The 20719-nt window shown below is 34.9% G+C and overlaps 1 protein-coding gene across 6 annotated transcripts in view; it reads right to left on the bottom strand.

The window, feature by feature from the left end:
* Positions 1 to 1215: 1215 nt before the first annotated feature.
* The window catches only part of ARL15 (ARF like GTPase 15), a 138573-nt gene continuing 119069 nt past the window's right edge, over positions 1216 to 20719 (bottom strand). For all 6 annotated transcript variants that reach the window (XM_026716549.2, XM_026716563.2, XM_087927304.1 and 3 more), the window contains one exon: positions 1216 to 1830. In XM_026716549.2, the coding sequence (XP_026572334.1) occupies positions 1678 to 1830 (153 nt within the window). In that variant the 3' untranslated portion in view covers positions 1216 to 1677. The remainder of the gene's footprint in view (positions 1831 to 20719) is intronic.

The following is a 20719-nucleotide window of genomic DNA, read 5'->3' as shown; positions in this document are numbered from 1 at the left end:
TGGATCTAGAGAATTATAAAGCATGAATTGAAAGAACATATTTATTTCATTTGTATACTGCCACATGCTTTCCAAACAAGCATTACTCTGTATAATTCAAAATGCCTATCATTATAGAAATGGCATTGCAGGATGGAAAAAGTGGTGATGTCAAAAAATCAATTAGCATTAGAATTTTTAGGTTTTGGTCTATTTTAATGTCTATATTTGGTAATATCACCATTACTATTATATACATATAATTGTATACATTGGCATCAGAAATAATCAAAAGAAAATGGCTGTTTCCCAGGGGTGGGGTGTTTTTAATACAGAGATTTATAGAAGAAATCACTTTTGCCTCTCAATCATGTACAAGTGTTAAAATATGTAAAATATGGCATTCTTTGCAAGTGTTTTATTTCTTCAACTGTCTTAAAATTAAAGAAAAATCAAGCCAAAAACGAGGAAACAAAACCAAACGCTGCAATGTCTTAAGACCTGTTCCACTCTAGTTTTGATCAAGGATTCTAATATTTAATATACAAATTCAACTTATGAGCAATTCAGTGCTGTATTATGAACAAGGCAGTTTTAAATTTTGAAGCAATCTTTCAAAATAAGCAAAACTGCAAGATGAATACATTCTTGGGATTCATGGATGGAGTGTTATCATGTATAACAGACAACAAAATTTTCTATTCTCAGGAAGAAAAGCTTTTTTTTTTTTTTACAATATTCAGTCTGGAATAAAATTTAAAAGAACTCTAAGCCCCTGAAAATAGGGGTATTTAAAAAATATAGACAGTAGACTTTTGAATATAATTCAGAAACACTGAATTTTTTTAATGATTCCAAGGGCTAGGAATTCTAGCATAACACTAGTCATGAAGAATAATACATCCAGTGATTATTCAAACTTACTTATTAAGAAGAGATTGGATTACCATTTGTCTGAAATGGTATAGGGTTTCCTGCCTAAGCAGGGGGTTAGACTAGAAGACCTCCAAGGTCCCTCCCAACTCTGTTATTCTATTCTATTCTTGTTTCTTGTTTTTAACTACAAGGGAGACTCCATTTCATCATCATTTTATACAATCAAAATTTTTGTAATTTACAAAGGCAATTTGCACTTGAGGCTTCCAAATCCTAACAAAATACTGATATTTTCATTGTATGATGAATGAGGTTTTCGCCACGCTTCCTATTAAAGTAATGGTTTGCATTTTTTTAAAAAAAATCAATTTGTAATTGTTAAAAAGTGGGGATAAGGTACATTCTTTGACAAGACTGCTGTTCTTTGCATCAAAATGAATTCCTTGGTTTCAAAACGTACTCTGGTTCTCAACTACTATAGTTTCCACAAAATTTTGGGTCTCCCTTTACAGCTGGATTTAAACGTTTAAACGTTGCCCATACAGCAAAATTCTGCATTATCGCTACTACAATTCAGGAAACTCTTATACAGTGAACTGATTTGTTGGTAAATAATAAGAATTCACGATTCAGTAGTACAGGCGCCATTACTGAAAATAATCATAAATCTGATTCACAGAATTTATAAACAGACTTTCTGGGATTAAATGCAAAAATATATTTATTGCAAGCTCTAACACATCCTTCTGTATACCAAACCATAATTCAGCTGAAAGAAAGACAAACGGGTACAATGTTATCTGAGAACCATCCTTGTTTTCTTCACATCCTTGAAGGCTCAAGATCTCTGTCTTCTAGTAAATTTATCAGGAAGCCAAAGCTGTCTTTTACTGACTCCATGTCATCCAAGGAACAGGGTTTAAGTATCCAACGTTTCCCTCGTGCAAGTGGTTCAAGTTCCAAATATTTTTTGATCTATTTAAAAAAGAAAAAAAGAAGCATTTTAAAAAAAGAGTTCAATTTATTTGCCGGTTTACCATTTATTCTTTTAAAAATAGAAATGGCTGAATGCTGATTTTTTGCTGCTCTTGACACCAAGTTGATCTTGTACACTGCATATCTTTATGTTATAAATAACTAGTTTGTCTAAATGCTATTTTTCCATTATACAATATATTATACAATGTTTCTAAATTAAAGACATTAGAGACAATTAGTCCTTTGGATGAATAAGTATGTTCAAATTCCCCAAGAGAAGATAATATAAAGATATGGTTACAAACCCGAAATTAATGTTAATGAAATAGACAAACATTAAATTCCACTTAAAGTTACATGACTGGAAATATTCAGAATTATTATTAGAAAATAAGATAATTTTATAATTTATTCTTTGTGATTTGTTGCCCATCAACATCCCTTAAACAGCAGATTTGAAAGTTATTTAATTCACTGGGTTCCACCCCTACTAAAATCAAATATAAAGATCTATCAAAATCAATTTAAGACATGTTTTTTAAAGCATATATATATATACAGTATGCAGTGACAAGGATTACTCCGCATTTTACTGAATTGACTGCCAAGCATTTATGGAAATTGTGGGTATGAATTTAACTTTGAGAGCACCAGACTAAGAAAGGCATTATAAAATAAGAATCATGGAGATTTCAGAACAGGTGCTGGTATGACAAAAGCTGACTTCTTTCCAAATTCTACACCTAAATATGAAATATGAAAAGTAAAGAAACTTTTGCACCCAATACTAAGTATTAAATGGTCTTCTTCCTCCATTCCACTCACAGACTACAGAAGCTTTCTTTAAGTTAAGCTTGAATTCTGGTGATTTCCTGCAGACCTTAAGGTTGTATTCTTGACCATAATATAGAAGTGGGTTGCCTTTGTATGGGATTTTTTTTTCTCACCTTTTTAGTAAAGTCTATAGCCCTGGAATTCTGGGGAAGTCTTCCATTCACATACTAAACAGGTTTAAATTAATTGAGTCTTACCTCAAAATCCAATAATAAAATAATGTCTACCACATCTGAGGACAGCAAATGACTTAAAGAATTTTGTTAATTTCCCCGCATTTTCTATCTTTATTTAATGGCACAACTGATCCTAAGCTTTTATTTTTCCCTAAGTGTTTAGATGAAGGTAGCACATAGACTTAATTGTGAAGAAAGTGATTCAATGTATACTCTACCATCTTAAAAATACTGTACATTTCACTATATAATAGAGGTACACCTTTAACTCTTCTTTTTGTATGTCAATAAACTGTAGAAATACATTAAATAGAAACTAATACTAATAGCTAATTCTTTTTTTTCCCATATTTTTTATTGATTTTTTAAAAACAAACATAAACAAACAAAACACAAAACATGAAAACATAAAACATCTTTTTTGAAAGCAGCTTGATCCCGGGTTACATCTCTTCGTACAGACACAAATTCAAGTTCATGCTCATTTTTATATACCGTTCCATATCTTATTACCATTCTACATTTTCTATATAGCTTCTCCCCTCTTTTAACTCTCTTAATTCTATTTTATTTATTTCATCTCAATTTAAATCATTATACTTATATCCTTTGTCCTGTTTCAGCTGTCTATTATCTTTTCTCATTAAAACAAAATTTCTCCTGTAATCACTGATTGGAGTATGATGCCTTTATATCTTTCCCCTAAATTTATAACACTTAATATAATACATAACTTTCATTCTGATTCTGCTTAGTACATTCTAAAGCTACACACTATATTTTAAGAAAAGAAGAAATTATAAATGTATAATAAAATTAAAAGAACAATCCATACCAGTTCAACTCTATCATTAAAATTAATATTCATTTAAATCTTAAACATTTTACACATTACTTTTCAAATAGGTATCATGCTTCTATGGGAACAGTTATAACTGAATGAGTGCTTATAACACATTAACTGAATACTTGATTAATTTACTTAGTATTAACTATTTAATACTAATTAAATTAAGTATTCAAAAACTAACACTAATATAAATGCCTTGAAGAAGCCAATGATGCTGAATGGTTAGTAGAAGAAGAAGAGGGCCCAAGCAAAGAATATGCTGGCTTGATATAATCAAAACTGATACAAAGATGAACATCCAACAACTTAAAGAAGCTGTGCTTGACAGGAAAGCATGGAGAGCACTTTTCTATAAAATTGCCAAGAGTCAGATACAACTGAATGGTTAAAACAACAATACTAGTAGCAATAACTTCAGACACCATATCTTAACCAAACTGCTAAACAACCACAATTGGAACCAGAATTGCTAAGCAAAATGGTTATTAGGTGAGTTGTACCCAACCATTGTTCAGTCACTGGGATTGGCAACTATAGAAACTGAATGAATGAATGAATGAATGAATTAAATAAATAAATGGAAAAAAATCTTGCAGTTTACCACACAAAATATAGAAACTGATTTTAGAATATTAAATCAAGTCTATATTATAAGCCTAGATGGTAAAATATACATTGAATCACTTTCTTCACATAAGTCTATACTACAAAACACACTGAATTAAAAAGATAAAATTTGCATTTCTGCAACACAAAACTTAGGCAAACATTAAGCTTTTTTATTATGTAAGATCATACATCACTGTAAATATGGCTTCTATTAACCAGCTAAGTATTTGTAGTTGCTGAAATAAGAGAAAATCAATATCTCTGACCATTTAAATGGAATTAAAAATAAAACGCAACTGGCAAGGTATGGCCAAGTATGGGTTTAAAGCTCAGATTGGAAACAAAATAACAGGAGACATTTGGCACATTTGTTTAGTTTAGATGGCGATTTTCTTATCAAACTCAACTGATTTTTGACTAAAAGATGCTATTACTTTTTCAGTTTTTTTCAGTTGCAATACAGAAGGATTATGGAACATTTAAAAAGAAAATGCAGAGAATGGAAGGCAAAAGGAACATGGTCAAGGGTTGCCAAGGTTTTAAAAACAATTAATATGGCCTTGAAATGTAGTTGCTAAAGTACAAGATAATATTCTAATGAAAATTGATTCCAAGAGCAACCCTTACATACATGCAACCCTGTGTCTAAATAAAATTATTAAAAATTATGTTGTTCATTTTATTCATAGAATGCACAGAAGTCAGCAAAATGATTATTATGATCTTGATGAGTGCTTATACTGCTATGTTGCAATATCACAGAAAATTCCAATTTTATTAAACAGTACTAAAATTATAACAGATATTAGAAAGATATACCCTGTGACTTGATATATAATTTGCTCCTTAATTTATTTCTTTTCTTGCATACTAACTACAATATATTAAAATATAACTGCCATTAAAAATGGCACCAATACAGAACAACAAAGTTTGCTAAGAAATAGTCTAATCACTGAATGACGTTAATGAGTTTAATTCCCAAACTCACACATCAGAGACAACCAATTACCCTGTCTGAAACACAGATTTGTAAAACTATCAGGTAATTGTAAAATGGTCTGCTACACACGAGTAAGATGTTGTTTAAATGGCTTGTTTGACGAGATGCATTCACCATGAAATTGATTCTGTTAAAACAGTATTTTAAAACCACGCTTACGTTAACTGCATGGACAGAAAATGAGAAAAAAATCTGGCATTATAAAGGGTGGGCTTAGGTATGAGTCCGATTTTATGAGGTCGAGGGTTACTTGAATGAGAAACTCATCAACTGTGGTCATGTCCCATACAGGAACTAAGGGGGCTGCATACAATTAAGTTATGTTACTATTTCCATGTCAAGGACAATAAGGTTCTTTCTAAAATACCACAAAAGCATGCAATTAAATTATATGACAAGAGAAACTTACACAAATCCCTCATCTTATCATGTTTGTGTAGAAGCACTATGTAAAAATACTTATATTTCATTCTTCAAGGAAAAGCACTACTGGTAACTGTATGATTGGCATTTCGTTGTTTAAACTTCTGTTTGTAGCTAATGCAGCATTTAAGCATAAAACCTCTATCAATGTACATATATCATAAGAAGAACTGTTTTGAATTAGAATGCCTAGCCTGCTATTCTATTTTTACAGTAGTTAAAAAGATGCCAATGAGAACCTCAAAGTGGTTGAGAGATCACACCAGCATCATCCTGATCATGTTTCCCAACAACTGGTATTGAAAAATCTAACTTACTGCCTTCATAACTAGACTCTGATTGCTTTTGTATTAATGGCAGTACTTGTTACATAGACAAGCCAAGTTTGCCACTCAACACATTCAGCATAAAGCTGTTGCCAGTTCTCACCATAGTATATTTACATGTATTCACATGTATAATTTTAGAAAGCACCCCTCTACTTATATCTACCATTCTTCCCACTTCTATCTGGAGATGCTTCAATGGTACCTTTAAGTATTACTGTATCTAAAACATATTTCAAAATAAAAGTGTAAGAAACCTTATTCCCCTATTTTCTACCATCTTAGTTAAATAAAAGGGGAGTATAAGTCCTTACAAATCTTAAACATAAGTATTGGGGTTTTGAACAATGAACATATACCCCTGCCTCCCAATTTTGCAGGGTTTTTTAAGAGGGCAATGCAGTTCATATAAATGCAACACAGAATTTGGGTAAATCAGGCCTGGTAAAGGACAGATCCAACCTATTTTAGTATTACAGCGGTAAACACTTTTTGAAGGAGAAAACAAATTCATTTTAATGTGTGTTAGTGCTGGGATGCATCTAAATTAAGTTGTCATAAGGTTAAAAGGAGGGGAAATGTATTCAGTTACAAGGCAGAATATGACAGAGTCTGAAGCCAGGAAATACTTTTGCAATAAAGCTAAAGGATCTCAATCATAAGAACTATGTGAAGAGCACAGGGACCCTCTCAAAGAATATCTTTGATCTAAGACAGGCCAGTCTGTTGCTCTTGATGATATTCTAGTGGCTCCACCCCTGTTTCCAATATACCTCTGTGCCCTAGTTGCTGATTCCAGCAATCTGTGTGTAACTGTGTGTAACTGATAGCTGTTTCCCTCCTATCAATTACATACAGACTGTTGGGGAATAGGAAAACTAATCTACCAATAATTTTATACATCTGAGGGTGATATTGAGGGAAAGCTCTAACTTCTATTCCACAATAATCTGGGGGTACCTTGGTTCACTTCGGTCACCCAGGAGATTGAAAAGACCACTTCCAAATAAAAAAAACAACAAAGTAAGTTTGTTAATAGGGTGTCAAGGTTTTAGGATAAAAGAGAACTATCCAGTTCAAAAACAAAGAAACACAGACACAAGCAGACAGAGTCAGAGAGAGAGAGAGAGAGAGAGAGAGAGAAGAGATGTAGAATCTTACTGAAGTAAACAGAAAAATAAAAGAAACAATAAGACAGGGACAGTAGGCACATTGGTGCGCTTATGCACGCCCCCTACAGACCTCTTAGGAAAGGGGTGAGGTCAATACTAGAAAGTCTAAGGTTAAAGTTTTTGGGGTTTGGGGAAGAAACCACAGAGTCAGGTAGAGTGTTCCAGACATTGACCACTCTGTTGCTGAATTTTTAGGTATATTTTTCAGAATCTTCAAACAGTAGGAACTTTAAATATATATGAAGAGGTGGAATTTTCATTACTAAAATTAAGTTGAATGAACAATTTTTAACAATGCATGATGATGTCAGTTTCATAAACATATGTAAACACATATATTTACCTGTCTTCTCTGCTAGGCAATTGCAAATCAAAGCAGGAAGCAACAACACTACACCAATTGCAAATCCATTCAAGATCTGAAGTCTGGTCTAAACAACAAAACTACTAGTTTTTGTTATTTTGGTTTATAATCTGCATTACACACTTGGTCTCAAACCTGATAGTGATAGTATATCAGTGTACAATGTGAATGGACAATTAAGTAAGAGAGAGAAAATGGTGATTGCTAAGCTTAGTCAGGAAAACGTAGAGACTTACATATTTTTCACAGTTTATACTCTTTCTCCAAAAGCCACTCAAAGCTTCTTAAACAACAAAGAACAGTGTAACAGTAATAAAATAGTAGCCTTCCAAATCAGAATTGTCTAACAAATATTTGATTTTTAAAAAAGACCAGTGCCACAACAATAATTTATCATCAGAATCAGGATAAAAGGAATATAAATACAAGCCAAAAAAATGATTAAAGATTTTTAAAAAGACGCTGATTTTACATGACAATTGGAAAGGAACAGAATTAATAATAGACTACCCTAGAAAAGAAATTACTTTCCTGCAGTGCAATCATAGAGTGAATCTTGTTGCTTTCCTAAATGTGCATAGATGACCACAAACAGGTTTATGACAATAGGTAGATATTGTTGCTATTAACACTGACGTGAATCTAGGACCAAGATGATAATTGAAAGCATAAGGAAGAGTCCAGAAAAATACAGATGACCTATGTATAACATGTAGAATCCATCTACGGACTGTTTCTTGCAAGGTAGTTAGATTTGAGTCAGATTTGATTTTAACAGAGGAGGTTCCATATAAAAGAACTCAAATGTTTTTTCTATAAGATCTATCTTATTAATAATAAGGACTAAAACTATGTGACTATTACTTCATATTCACAACTGTCTAAAAATACTTAATAGTTAATTAATTGTAAGGCTAGTAATAATAGTCTGGAACAGATGTTCAAAAAAGATAACGGGACTATGCTTCCCATAGAGTCAATTGAGATGAAACCAATTAACAATGGAGAAATTAAAAAATACTGTGGAACAATAAACTGTCTAGCGAACAAATGAGAAAGATCATAAAATTTGATCACAAAGTTAATATGCTTTTATTACTGTCTCACAGCAGACTAGTAATAGAATATTTAAATTTGAACAATGACATACAAGTTCTTCCACACAATAGGCAATTGCAGACAGCTCAATATTTATAGCAAACACAAATGAACCTGACTAGATTTTTCTTTTACATGTTGCATTTATCTATTATTTGAAATATTTTTCAACTGCCTTTCTTTTGTACAGACATAAAAACAAGGCATAGATAAAGACAAAACATCAAAAATACTGTATATCAAAAATAGCAAAATTTTCATAATGGGAGCAGCTGAAAAGAAAAATAAAAGAACAATTGGATAAACATTATTGTATCTGAAATGTCTGGACAAATAAATTCTGTTTTGATTTGGGATTAAAACACTATTTTTTTTAAAAAAAAGATTGATCTTAAAACAATAAGCAGCCACTGCCACTCTTTTAGAATTGATACACTTTTTTGTGGAGGGGTAGAGTATACAATATGAAGATTTCTATTTTCTTCCTCCTTCAGCTAATTTTTAAACAAATTATTTGGAAATTATCAGTTATATGCAATTTGAACAATAAATGAAATTTACAACCTAGAAACTATTAAAAAGTATTAGTCCTATTGACAAACCAACTGCAAAAATAGCCTGAAATTAGTAATACCTACTGACAATATGACTTACGTTATACTACTTTCGCGTTTTAATGTCCAATATATGTCAGAATTTTTAGAAACATCAGAGTTAAGCAGGAGAACTAAATACAGGAGGTCAATGACTGTGAATGAACTCCTCCACTGTTCTTAATTGAAGATTTAACAAACGGAGCCAAGCCAAGTAATGGGGAAGTTGTATTTGTCTGACCTTGTGACAGATCTGTTAAAGCTATGAGCATCTTGACAGGTAACATCTGGGTTCACCTCTTTCTAGGAACTTGGAAGATTGCCATGCCCTAACTCTTCTACTATAAACCAACTTTCTAATAGAGCCCTTTCCAAGTCAGTGCTTTCCAAATGTGTCAAGAGAGCCAATTCTCAAACATGGTGTCTGGGTATGTTTAAGTATATATGTATACACACACACACACACACACACACACAAACAAACACACATACACACACAGAGGCTGCTGTAGTGGCTATAAAATATATGCAGTATAATAAAAAACTGAGATTCAGACTTAAGCACCCTTATGAAAATGGACACTTACCTTTGCTTTTCATATAAACGGAATGTTTTAGTAGGTGAATGCAAAATGTTGACCTCTTTGGTAATCTAAAGAACTAAATATTACATTGTAGGCTGTGAATCATTTATTTACTCGGGTGCTTCTGACAGTACTAAACTGGGAACAATGAATAAGCGCTAATATCACACAAGGAAAAAGCATGAAAACTAATATGGATTCTCCGAAAAATGAATTATTAATTCTCTTTGCAGTATAAACAATCTCTTTAACACCCATGGACTCTGATTTCTCAGTCAAAAGATTCTTTGAACACCATTGAAATATATACACAGGAATGTATTACTAATGTGTAAATACTATCTGGAATTAAAGTGAGATTTCAATGTTTAAAGACTTTTGTGTTCAGCATTACCTGTAAGTACTGATAAAATCTGATCAATTATTTGAGGAATGAACATGGTTTATCTTTGAGGTAAAATGTGCATAAATGGTAGAAGACCTATATAGGTAATATTATATGCATTAAGCAGTTTTTTTCCTTAAAACAAATATTTGACCTGATATAATAAAAATAAAGGTGCACTTCACAAAGACAGATTGTTTTTTGTTTGCATCCCTTATTAAATATACCAAGATGAATATTGTATTAATTAAAATAAACAATTTAATGCCTGGGGAAGCTGATACAAATTAACATACTTGAAACATTAATGATGGGGATACAATATTGCATCACGTCTAAAGACAGTGAAGTAGTTTAATGTTACAAATATATCTTACACTACTCCTATTTCTATCTTCTAATGCACTCCCCCATCTTCCAGAATTTTCAGCCTAAAGCAATCACTCCAATTTATTTAATGGCCAATCCTGAAAGAGCAATATCGATTACAAATGAAATATATTTTACTCTGCTCTACTCTAGATTGGGTTCATATCTTGACACATAGAATATGGACAGTCTGATAACACAATAACAAACCATGTTAACATACAGACCACTAAATAACTTTTAAGCTTACAAAGGATAGCATGCAACTGCCCCTAATACTACTAATCTAGAAAGAATAGTTTGGAAAGAACCACATGATTTAAAACTTTGGAAAATGAAGTCCCCAAATATGTAGAGGGTATTAGAATAAGAAGGCTGATTCCAATCCCAATTCATAGGGGAAAAAATGGCAAAAGCATTTTCCTCATGAAGATTTCTGCTTTGTTATACAAAGACCCAGATCATGAAAGTTATCATTTACTATATTTATAGCAGTAACAATAAAATGCCTCCAGTAGAATAATAAAGCAGGACAATATAGCCTTCTATAGCAGTGAGTCTCAAATATATTGTAAGAAACTAAAGCTTGGGTAAGTAATTTCATTTTATGTGGGCCCTGAAATTGATTGGTTGACAATTACTGATAAATCTCTGTTATATTCACATATTGTTCCATGAACATATGAATGAGAGGAAGGCATGAACTCAAGTCTCCCTGTTCTTAGGTCAATTCTACTGTTACATTATATGCACTATCAAGGACATTCTCAAGTAGAAAGTCATCAAATTCAATATCCCATGAGACCACTGGGACACTGCAACGGTTGTAAGTGTGAAAAATGGTAAGTCACTTTTTTCAGTGATGCTGTAACTTCAAGTGATCACTAAATGAACTGTTGTAAGTTGAATTGCCTGTATTACATATTTCTTTAAATTTACATTTCTATAAAAGATGAAAATCTAGGGAGTTTTGCATTCACAAATACTATTTTACAAATTCCAACATTTAAATGAAATATGGATGCATTATATCATCAGGACAATTACAAAACCTCATGAAGTTGCAATTGTCCACAATCATCCAAAACTGCATCACTAAAATCCATTATCAAAATATTATATTTGGTGCAATTGCCCATTGCTTTTCATCAAAAAATGAAAGGAAGGAGGTGTGGAAAATGCTTCCTTAACAGGCTTAAGGCACCTATTAATAAAATTAATAAGTAATTGTCTCTATTGTCCTGCGTATGTCTCTTTTATCAGGTTGGGAACATTTGTTCCAAAGCTATCATGCCTCTGATGGCATAATTTCAGGACCTATAGCTCAGAGAAAATGACTCAAAAAGTTCAAGTTCTGATGATGGTGCTTATAATGAAAGAGGCATGGCCTACGTGCCTGATAAGATCACACAAGTAATGTAATTTGCAATCAGCTGCCTGATGATACAACCTTGCAGGCACTTAAGGAGTGATACTCAAGTGATACTCAAGTTTGTTTTTAGAATTCACTTGTATAATTTTCTTAATTTTAAAAATGCAATGGGATCTTAAGTCTTTAGTCATTGTTACTCTCATCAGAGGTATAAAATAACAAATAACAAATAAAATTCCAGAGTTTTGTTTTAAGATGGGCAGCCATCCACATATTATAAACAAACATAGTTTACTGGAATTTGGGCATTTCTCTTTGGCATCCTACATCTCATAGTATTAAGTGCAGTTAGTTAACACATGCTAAATTTATAACACAATTACAGTTAAGCTAATTGCAATTTATATTGGTTCAGACAGAATATTTAAGCACAATTACTTTTTTTAAAAAAAATTGCCAGACAATTATTCATTAAACTAAAAACTCATTACACAATGTATTACCCATTTCGCACTTCAATACAATTTCCTAGAAATAGCTCAGGAACAGTAAACAACTGCAATAGTAAACAACTGCAATGAAAGTGAGCTAAGTAAGCATTCTCTTTTAAAGTTGTGATACTTTATTTTTCAAATGTTGAAAGAAAATGAGAGGACAAAAAATAAAAAAATTCTCAAAAGCCTTGAGTTAGAATGGAACTCTCAAAGTAAAAGCAATTCCTCAATTTTTTTTACAATGTGCAAAACACACCAAAAAACCTGGCTTTCTTTCCTTCACATTCTCAATTGTAAATATACTGTGCTATTTACATTCAGAATGTTTTTAAAGGATTTTTTGTTGTTATGTTTTGCTGGAAGCTAGTATCAACTTTTTATTTGCATTTTTAAGATTTCTTCTTTGTTTAACATGTTTTCACCCCCTGTTGAGCATTTAAAAAGTGACATAGAGTGGGAAAACAAACAGTTTAAGTGGGAGCATGATTTTATTCTTATCTGGGAGCTGATTCTATTCTAAAAAAGTTGTGGGTGCTCCATCGTGAAGACTTTTAAGAAGAGACTGAATAGCCACTTGTCTGGTAATGGTGTAGAGCAGGGGTCCCCAACCACCGGTCCCCGGATCGGGACTGGTCTGTGGATCATTTGGGACCGGGCCGCCTACTTTGCTTCGGCGCCATCTTGTTCCGACTTGCTGGATCAAGCACTGGTTTTGATGCCGTCCCTCAGCCTTGCTCGACCAAAAATGTCAGCTCCACACTGTGTGTGGCTGGAGAAAAGGGGGACATGGTAGCCGCGGAGAAGCTGCTCTCCCTAAGAAGAAGGCTCCCGATTCGCCGGGCTTATGCCAGGAGTTCTGCGAGGCGCTGGTGAAGGGAGACTACGCTGCCGCCGATTACCTCAATCCCAGCCTGAACGAACTGCCCTCGCCCTCTTCGGAAGCGGCCGGCGACCTGGTCAAGGCTCTGGTGAAGCTCTTCTTCGATCGCCTCACCGACACGCAGCTACAGGCCACTCAGGTGGCTTTCCAATGTTTGGGAAAGGGGCTGTTAAATCTCGAAGCAGGTAAGCCGGAACAGAGAAATGGGGGCAGCAGGGAGCCAAACCAGGTCCTCTCTTTAAACTAGGTGGGGGAAAGGGGTTGCAGCGAAATGGGGCGAGAGAGATCCGGGAAGAAGAGGGTCTCCAGGTATCCCCGGAATTCCTTATATGCCTGGATTTTAAAATATTCTGAAAGAAGGAAATGTGTGTGGGGGGAGCAGTATTAAATACATTAACCTTGATTATTAAATCCAATCCAACTTTGATTATAATTAAATTAAGTCATAACTAGCTTTTCAATGAGTGGAATATTGTCTCCATATCATGATCAAATGAACCAAGAAGAATGGCGGGCTACCAGCTTCCATTTTGTGGCATCCAGATCCCACTAGAATGGGTGAAGACAAAATATTTGGGCTGTAGATATTTTGGAAGAAGGGAAATGTGTGGGGATGAATGGGAAAGTATAGCTATCTGTTTAACATTTTTAAAGTGAAGAGCAGTGTTTCTCAATTTTAAGAAGTCCGGAATGCTGTCTGGTTAATTTTGGGAGTTGAAGTCCACATAATCTTAAAATTGCTGGAGTTGAAAACACTGGATAGGCAAAGGGTTTCTTTGCACTTACATATGTTTAGTGCAATCCCTACTATATATATATGACAAATCTTTACAATGTGTGGGCTTGGACTCTCTGAATTCCCCACACACCTTACAATTGTTGAGATTGTGGAAAGCTGAAGACCATATGGGAGACCAAACCCATCCTAAATGTAAAATCTGAATTGCAGATTATTACCTTACAAAACGCTTTTGGAGAAAACATATATTTTGCCAAACATATATTTTTGTTTGATCATGATCAACTGAATCATGATGACTTTATTGGAGTCTAGTCTTGCATTTATACACATTTTTAGTAATCCTCCAACATTGGTTAACTTTGGTTTCTGCTTAACTTTCATTACTGTTTAGCATAGTAATTAATACAATTAATTATCTCTAGTTAAAGTTTATGTTATTGCCACTGGAAGATTCTAATACATTTTCCCCATTGGTTTGTCATCCAAGATAAGAACATTCCTGCAATTACAACTCTATACCTCTCGCTCTCATCTGGCTAATCTCATCTAGCAAGCTAGCCCTTGCAAAATGAGCCAGAAACAGAGTTCACTGGAGAGTTTTTTTGGAAAGGGTAAATGAGACAATGATGAAACAGCAGAAGGGTCACAGACTGCCTGCAAAAAGAAAGCTGCATTTAAAAGAAAATACCAAGATTCCTACCTGAGTTACGGGTTCATCGCAACAGGTGATTCACAAGCCCCCCACCCACTCTGTGTAATATGCGGTGACAGACTTGCTAATGAAGGCATGAAACCATCAAAACTGCACTGCCACCTGGAGACAAGACACCCAGCATTGAAAGAAAAGCCCTTAGAATATTTTGAAAGAAAAAAAAGGGGAAATGAAGGACAGAAACAATTATTGAAGGCCACTACTTCAACAAATGTGTCTGTGCTAAAAGCATCATTCATGGTCGCGGACCGCATTGCTAAAGCTAAGAAGCCCTTTACTATTGGGGAAGAATTGATTTTGCCTGCTACAAAGGACATTTGCAGTGAACTTTTCGGAGAGGCTGCAGTGAAAAAGGTTGAAAACATCCCCCTTTCGGCGAGCACTGCAACAAGAAGAATTAATGAAATAGCAGAGGACATCGAGGCACAGTTACTTGAGAGGATTAATGAGTCACCATGGTACGCGATTCAGGTGGATGAATCTACAGATGTAGACAACAAAGCAATATTGCTCGTTTTTGTGAGATACATTTTTCAGGAGGGTGTACATGAGGATTTGCTATGTGCACTATTTCTGCCAACTAACACCACAGCTGCAGAGTTATTCATGTCCTTGAATGAGTACATATCAGGGAGGCTTAATTGGTTGCACTGTGTCGGAGCGGCTGCGATGACTGGGCGGCTTTCAGGTCTGACAACGCGGATCAAGGAGGTCGCCTCTGAATGTGAGTCCACAAACTGTGTCATCCATAGGGAAATGCTGGCAAGCCCAAAAATGCCACCTGAGCTTAACAGCATTTTGTAAGTTGTGGTAAAAATTATTAACCACATAAAAGTACATGCCCTGAATTCACGTCTGTTCGAACAACTCTGTGAAGAGATGGATGCAGAACACAGATGCCTTCTCTTGTACACAGAAGTGAGATGGCTTTCAAGAGGGAAATCACTGGCAAGAGTTTTTGAGTTAAGAGAGTCACTGCAGAGATTTTACTTGGAAAAACAGTCACCACTGGCAGCATACTTCAGTGACGCTGATTGGATCTTGAAACTTGCTTACCTGTGTGACATTTTTAACCTGCTTAATGAACTCAATTCTTACTTCAGGGGAAAATGACAACCGTTTTCAAGTTGGCAGATAAGGTTGCAGCATTCAAAGCCAAACTGGAGTTATAGAGACGGAGAGTGAACACAGGGATATTTGACATGTTTCACATAGTAGCAGGGATTATGGAAGAGACTGAGTTTGGACCTTCATTCACCCAGTTAGTGCATGATCACCTGTTGCAGCTTTCAAAAGAGTTTGAGCATTACTTCCCCATCGCAAAAGACCCCAGGCTGGGGAAGGAATGGATCCGGAATCCATTTGTGAACAAGCCAGGGGAATCAACTTTAACCCTACAAGAAGAGGAACAACTAGTTGAAATTGCAAATAATGGTGGCCTTAAATCCATGTTTGAAACAACTTCAAATCTCTTTGCATTCTGGAATAAAGTCAAAGCAGAACATCCTGACATTGCCACAAAAGCACTGAAAGTCCTGTTTCCATTTTCAACCTCTTATCTTTGTGAGGCAGGGTTTTCTGCATTGACAGCAACAAAAACAAGACTACGGAGTAGACTGGATATAAGGAGTACAATTCTTGTGTCACTGTCTCCCATCACCCCCAGATGGAACCGTCTAGTTGCAGGAAAACAAGCCCAGAGCTCCCACTGATTCTACACTTTGGTGAGTTGATATTATAGAGTAATAGTAAATAAAATAAAAAATAAAAATAAATAAATAAATAAATTAAAAACCCTAACCGGTCCTTGAAAAAGTGTTTCTGAATGAAACTGGTCCCTGGTACAAAAAAGGTTGGGGACCACTGGGGTAGAGCAGGGTCTCCTAATTGAGCGGGGGAGGGAGGAGGGGGTTGGAGTAGAAGACCTTCAAGTCCCTTCCAAATCTGTTATTCTGCTTTCTGCACAGAGTATATTAACTCCTATTGCAAAATGCTGGGAACAATGATGAGATAGGAAAGATCATTTCAAGTTATAAGTTCTGTTAAAGCAATAATTGATTTTACAATTTGAAATAAGCATCTTGGCATTACCATGACAACAGACACTGTTCCATCAAATACTTAGGGAGTTTTTGAGGGCTTTTAGAATAACCTTTTAAACTTCATAAATAATATTCAGCCATCTTAACAGGTAACTTATAATGTATAGCAATACTTATATGACTGCATACAATATGAATGAGGAAGGAAAAAGAGGGCCAAGAGATACTGGCTTGGCTAAAGGAGTTCATGCCAGACGGTTTATGTGAACAGGTAAATTGTTGACTTTCAGATTATAATTTTAATCCTATTATCTTTACAAAACCATATTCTAAACTTGAGGTATATTAATTTCATTTTTATAGCATCTGAGGAGATACGTTCTAATTTATTCCCCCAAAAAAAAAGCCCTACTAAAGTGGGAACCTGGAATTTGGGATTCCATTGATTTATGGAAAAAGTAAGAACAGAAATGTCAGAAAATGCACAAACAAAAGTTGTTCTTCATCTCTGCTAATGTTGTAGATATCACTGAACATTGAACTCTATGAAACAAACTTTCAAATACAACTTTACCACAAAAGATGTCCTATTTGAACTTGGGAAAGTTTACACTTTCCTTCGAAGAAAGTCTGAAAGAAAATAATCAGAAAAACATTATCTACAACTGCCACTGATTTAGGCACATGCATGTTTAAAATACTTGTGGTAGTACAGTGAATCTATTATAGCAACCACAATAGTCCATATATACTTCCTAGTTCTTTCTAGCACTTCCTAGCACTTTCTGGGTGGTTTACAATGCCAGCATATTACCCCCAACAATCTGGATCCTCATTTTGTTGATTTCAGAAGTGTGGAAGGCCGAGTCAACCTTGAGTCAGTCAGGATTGAACTCCTGGCTGTGGGAAGAGTTAGCCTGCAATACTGCATTCTAACCACTGTACCACACAATGCTTAGTGGTATATAAAATAATATCATTATTTATACCCAACCTTATGAAATCATAGTTTCCAGTTCTTTAGCTGGTGTTGATCTTCATATGCATAAAGTTCTTCCATGAACCATAGATATTGTAATGTATCAGTATAATATATGAAACTATCCCTATCTTTCACTGCTAAGCAACTGTCCTATCCTTTAGGATACTGAGAAAAAATACCATATGTAATAACTGGAGCTTTGAAGCATAGATAAGCATTTTTTCCTACCCATTTCTACAATTTCTGAAGAAATAGTTCAGTAGGAGCTGTGTGCTAGAAGAACTGAAGGAGGAAAGGGCCCAAACATCTAATATAACATCTATAATAAAGAGTTAGGCCAAAGTCTATATGAAATTATCCGAAAGACTGCAAAGCTGTCCTGACTTAAAAAAAAAAAAAAGATGTAGAAAGACAGGCTATAACAATGCTTATAATTCAGAGGGGTCAAACTCAATTTCACTGAGGGCCACATCAGGGTTGTGTTTAACTTCAGGCAGGGTGGAGTGAGCATGGCCAGTGTGTGGCCAGTACGTCACTCTTGTCAGGGGCACCTGTGGTGGCCCGAGTGCTCTGCCAGCGAAAATGGCCCCCAAAGCTCAGTTTTCAGCCATGATGGCTTCTTGTAGTCCTCTGTCAGCAAAAACAGAGCTCGGGGGGGGCAGGCACAGCCCTCGGCCCCATTATTGGCCACGATGGCCTCCTGCAGCCTTCTGCCAGTGGCCCACCTGAACTCTGCTTTTTCTGGCAGAGGGACCACAGGCTGGTCCTTTGCTGGGCGGCCCCATGGGCCAGACATAAGCACCCTGTGGGCTGGATCTTATCCCTGGGCCTTGAGTTTGAAACCACTGTTATAACTGATGCTGGAAAACCTGTTAGTTAGTATTTAATTCTTATATAAGTCTATTGAGATTATCAATCATCCAAGTCACAGTTGTTCCAAAAGTGCTTTTTCCAATAGGTAACCGAAGAATTTCTTGAATAAGAAGCAGAATATTTTCAGATAAAAAACAAGAAAGTCCAGTTGCCTTTTGGAAATGCACTTTTGGCCTAATTTATATACAATTTTTTAAACTTGTGATACAATGGATTTTATGTCCCTAAGAAAGCAGCAGACAGGTTTAACAAGATGTAAATTTGCTCAAATGTTTATGTATTAATTTATTATATATAAACGTATAGAACTGTTATAGTCTCACTGCTGCACTATGTTAGCGAAAGAAGAGTTAACACCTTGGCAATCTCTTTAATTGTTAACACCTTGGCAAGTATTTCATAGAGGCAAATGTGGATTAGTAATAATACATAATAAACTCAACAAAGGAGCCAAATCTTCAGGCAAAGATCTGAACACCTGTGAGAATGAGAGGAGAAAAAATAATAATTTCACCCCACATTAAAGAGGAAATTCCCTATGCAGAAAGGCAAGACAGCTGCAAATTATTCCCATGCAAACCTTGAAGAACATTTTTGTGCTCTGCCTCCTGCAGAAGACTCTTCTGCCCTACTTTGGGAAAACACATATTTTAATTTTGAAAAGGCGTTGGGACTCCTGGTAGTCAAAAACATTAAATGTCTTCTATCTCTGAAGCATTGGTTCTGAAGAGCAGGATGGGAGAAAAATGAAACCCGTCTCAATTAAACAATGAAGTAAGGAGTAAAATAAAAGATGGATCTCGGGGGATAAAAAAAAGAATTAAAATAACTCTGTATGACTGAAGCTTATGTAGATATACAGGCAACAATTCATCACTGGACAGAGCTTCCTGGCTCAACTTCTAACTCTTACACACTGTCACAAATAAAGAGGCCCACTGAAGTAAGTCAACTTATTTTAGTTCCAACTCTACATATTATTCAGCAGCCAGAAAAAGAAGTCGAGAAGTCGGTAAACTGAGGCCTCTAATAACATTTCATTGGTTTATCTATGATAAATCAATATTCATAGTTAGCCCAGATATAAAATATCTACAATTTCTTTAGTGTTTCTGTTTTGAGTTTCAAAATTTATCAACATTCAGGCTTACTTGGGGAGAAAATGAGCATAAAACTGCTGCTACTGCTGCTTTATAATCCTCTTATTTATTCCATGACAAGCTTCAAGGAACTGATGTTCCCCCAGCACTTATTACAGGTAAAGTTGGAGAGTCAAATCCCTTAGTGGCTACTTGAATGATAAGACAAGTCATCAATTGGAAGGTCAAATCTCATAGTGGCTACTTCTATGTCAAGAGAAGTCATCAATTGTGCTTAAACTTACATTAGTACTCGTCCTATTACTGCTCATTTCTGTTTGTTTACTTTGTACTCCAAAAACTTTCTCTCATGTGTGAAGGTAAACCTGGGGAGCTTCTGCCTTCTTGAGAAAGAAAATATCATCCAGTTCCTGACCTTGAAAGTGAGTTCTTTCTTACTGCTACCAATGTTCTTACTTGCAAGGGAGAAATAAGTGCATCATTCATATGTCATGTATGTTTTCCAGAACAATTGTCAGTCTATTATCCAACTATATAAGTACAATTATTTGAAAAGAGGAATTTTCTTTCATCTAAAGAAAATACCTCCCAAGTCTGACAGCTTTATAAATGCATTAGATTTTCCCCCCTCTGATGTACAAACTCAAAACAAAATTAGGTATTTTTCCAGGTACAATTGATGACTAGCTCCAAATGAATCTAATGACTGAAGATTTTTTCTACAGAGTCTATTAAGATCTAATAAAGAGTATATACAAATGTTTCTAGGGAACTTTAGACTACATGCTACACTGCTTGCCAATGTTTAAAGCTGTTATAACTAGGTATGCAGGCAAGTGCCAGAGAAAATACAAGCATTAATTGGAATTATTGCAAATGCATTCTTCCTCATAAATAATAACC

Source organism: Pseudonaja textilis, chromosome 2, assembly GCF_049901715.1.
Source record: "Pseudonaja textilis isolate UNSWEBS1 chromosome 2, rPseTex1.2, whole genome shotgun sequence".
In the NCBI taxonomy this organism is placed as follows: Eukaryota; Metazoa; Chordata; class Lepidosauria; order Squamata; family Elapidae; genus Pseudonaja; species Pseudonaja textilis.
Note: the sequence above shows the minus strand (reverse complement) of the source record. Positions and strands in the feature narration are given on the sequence as shown.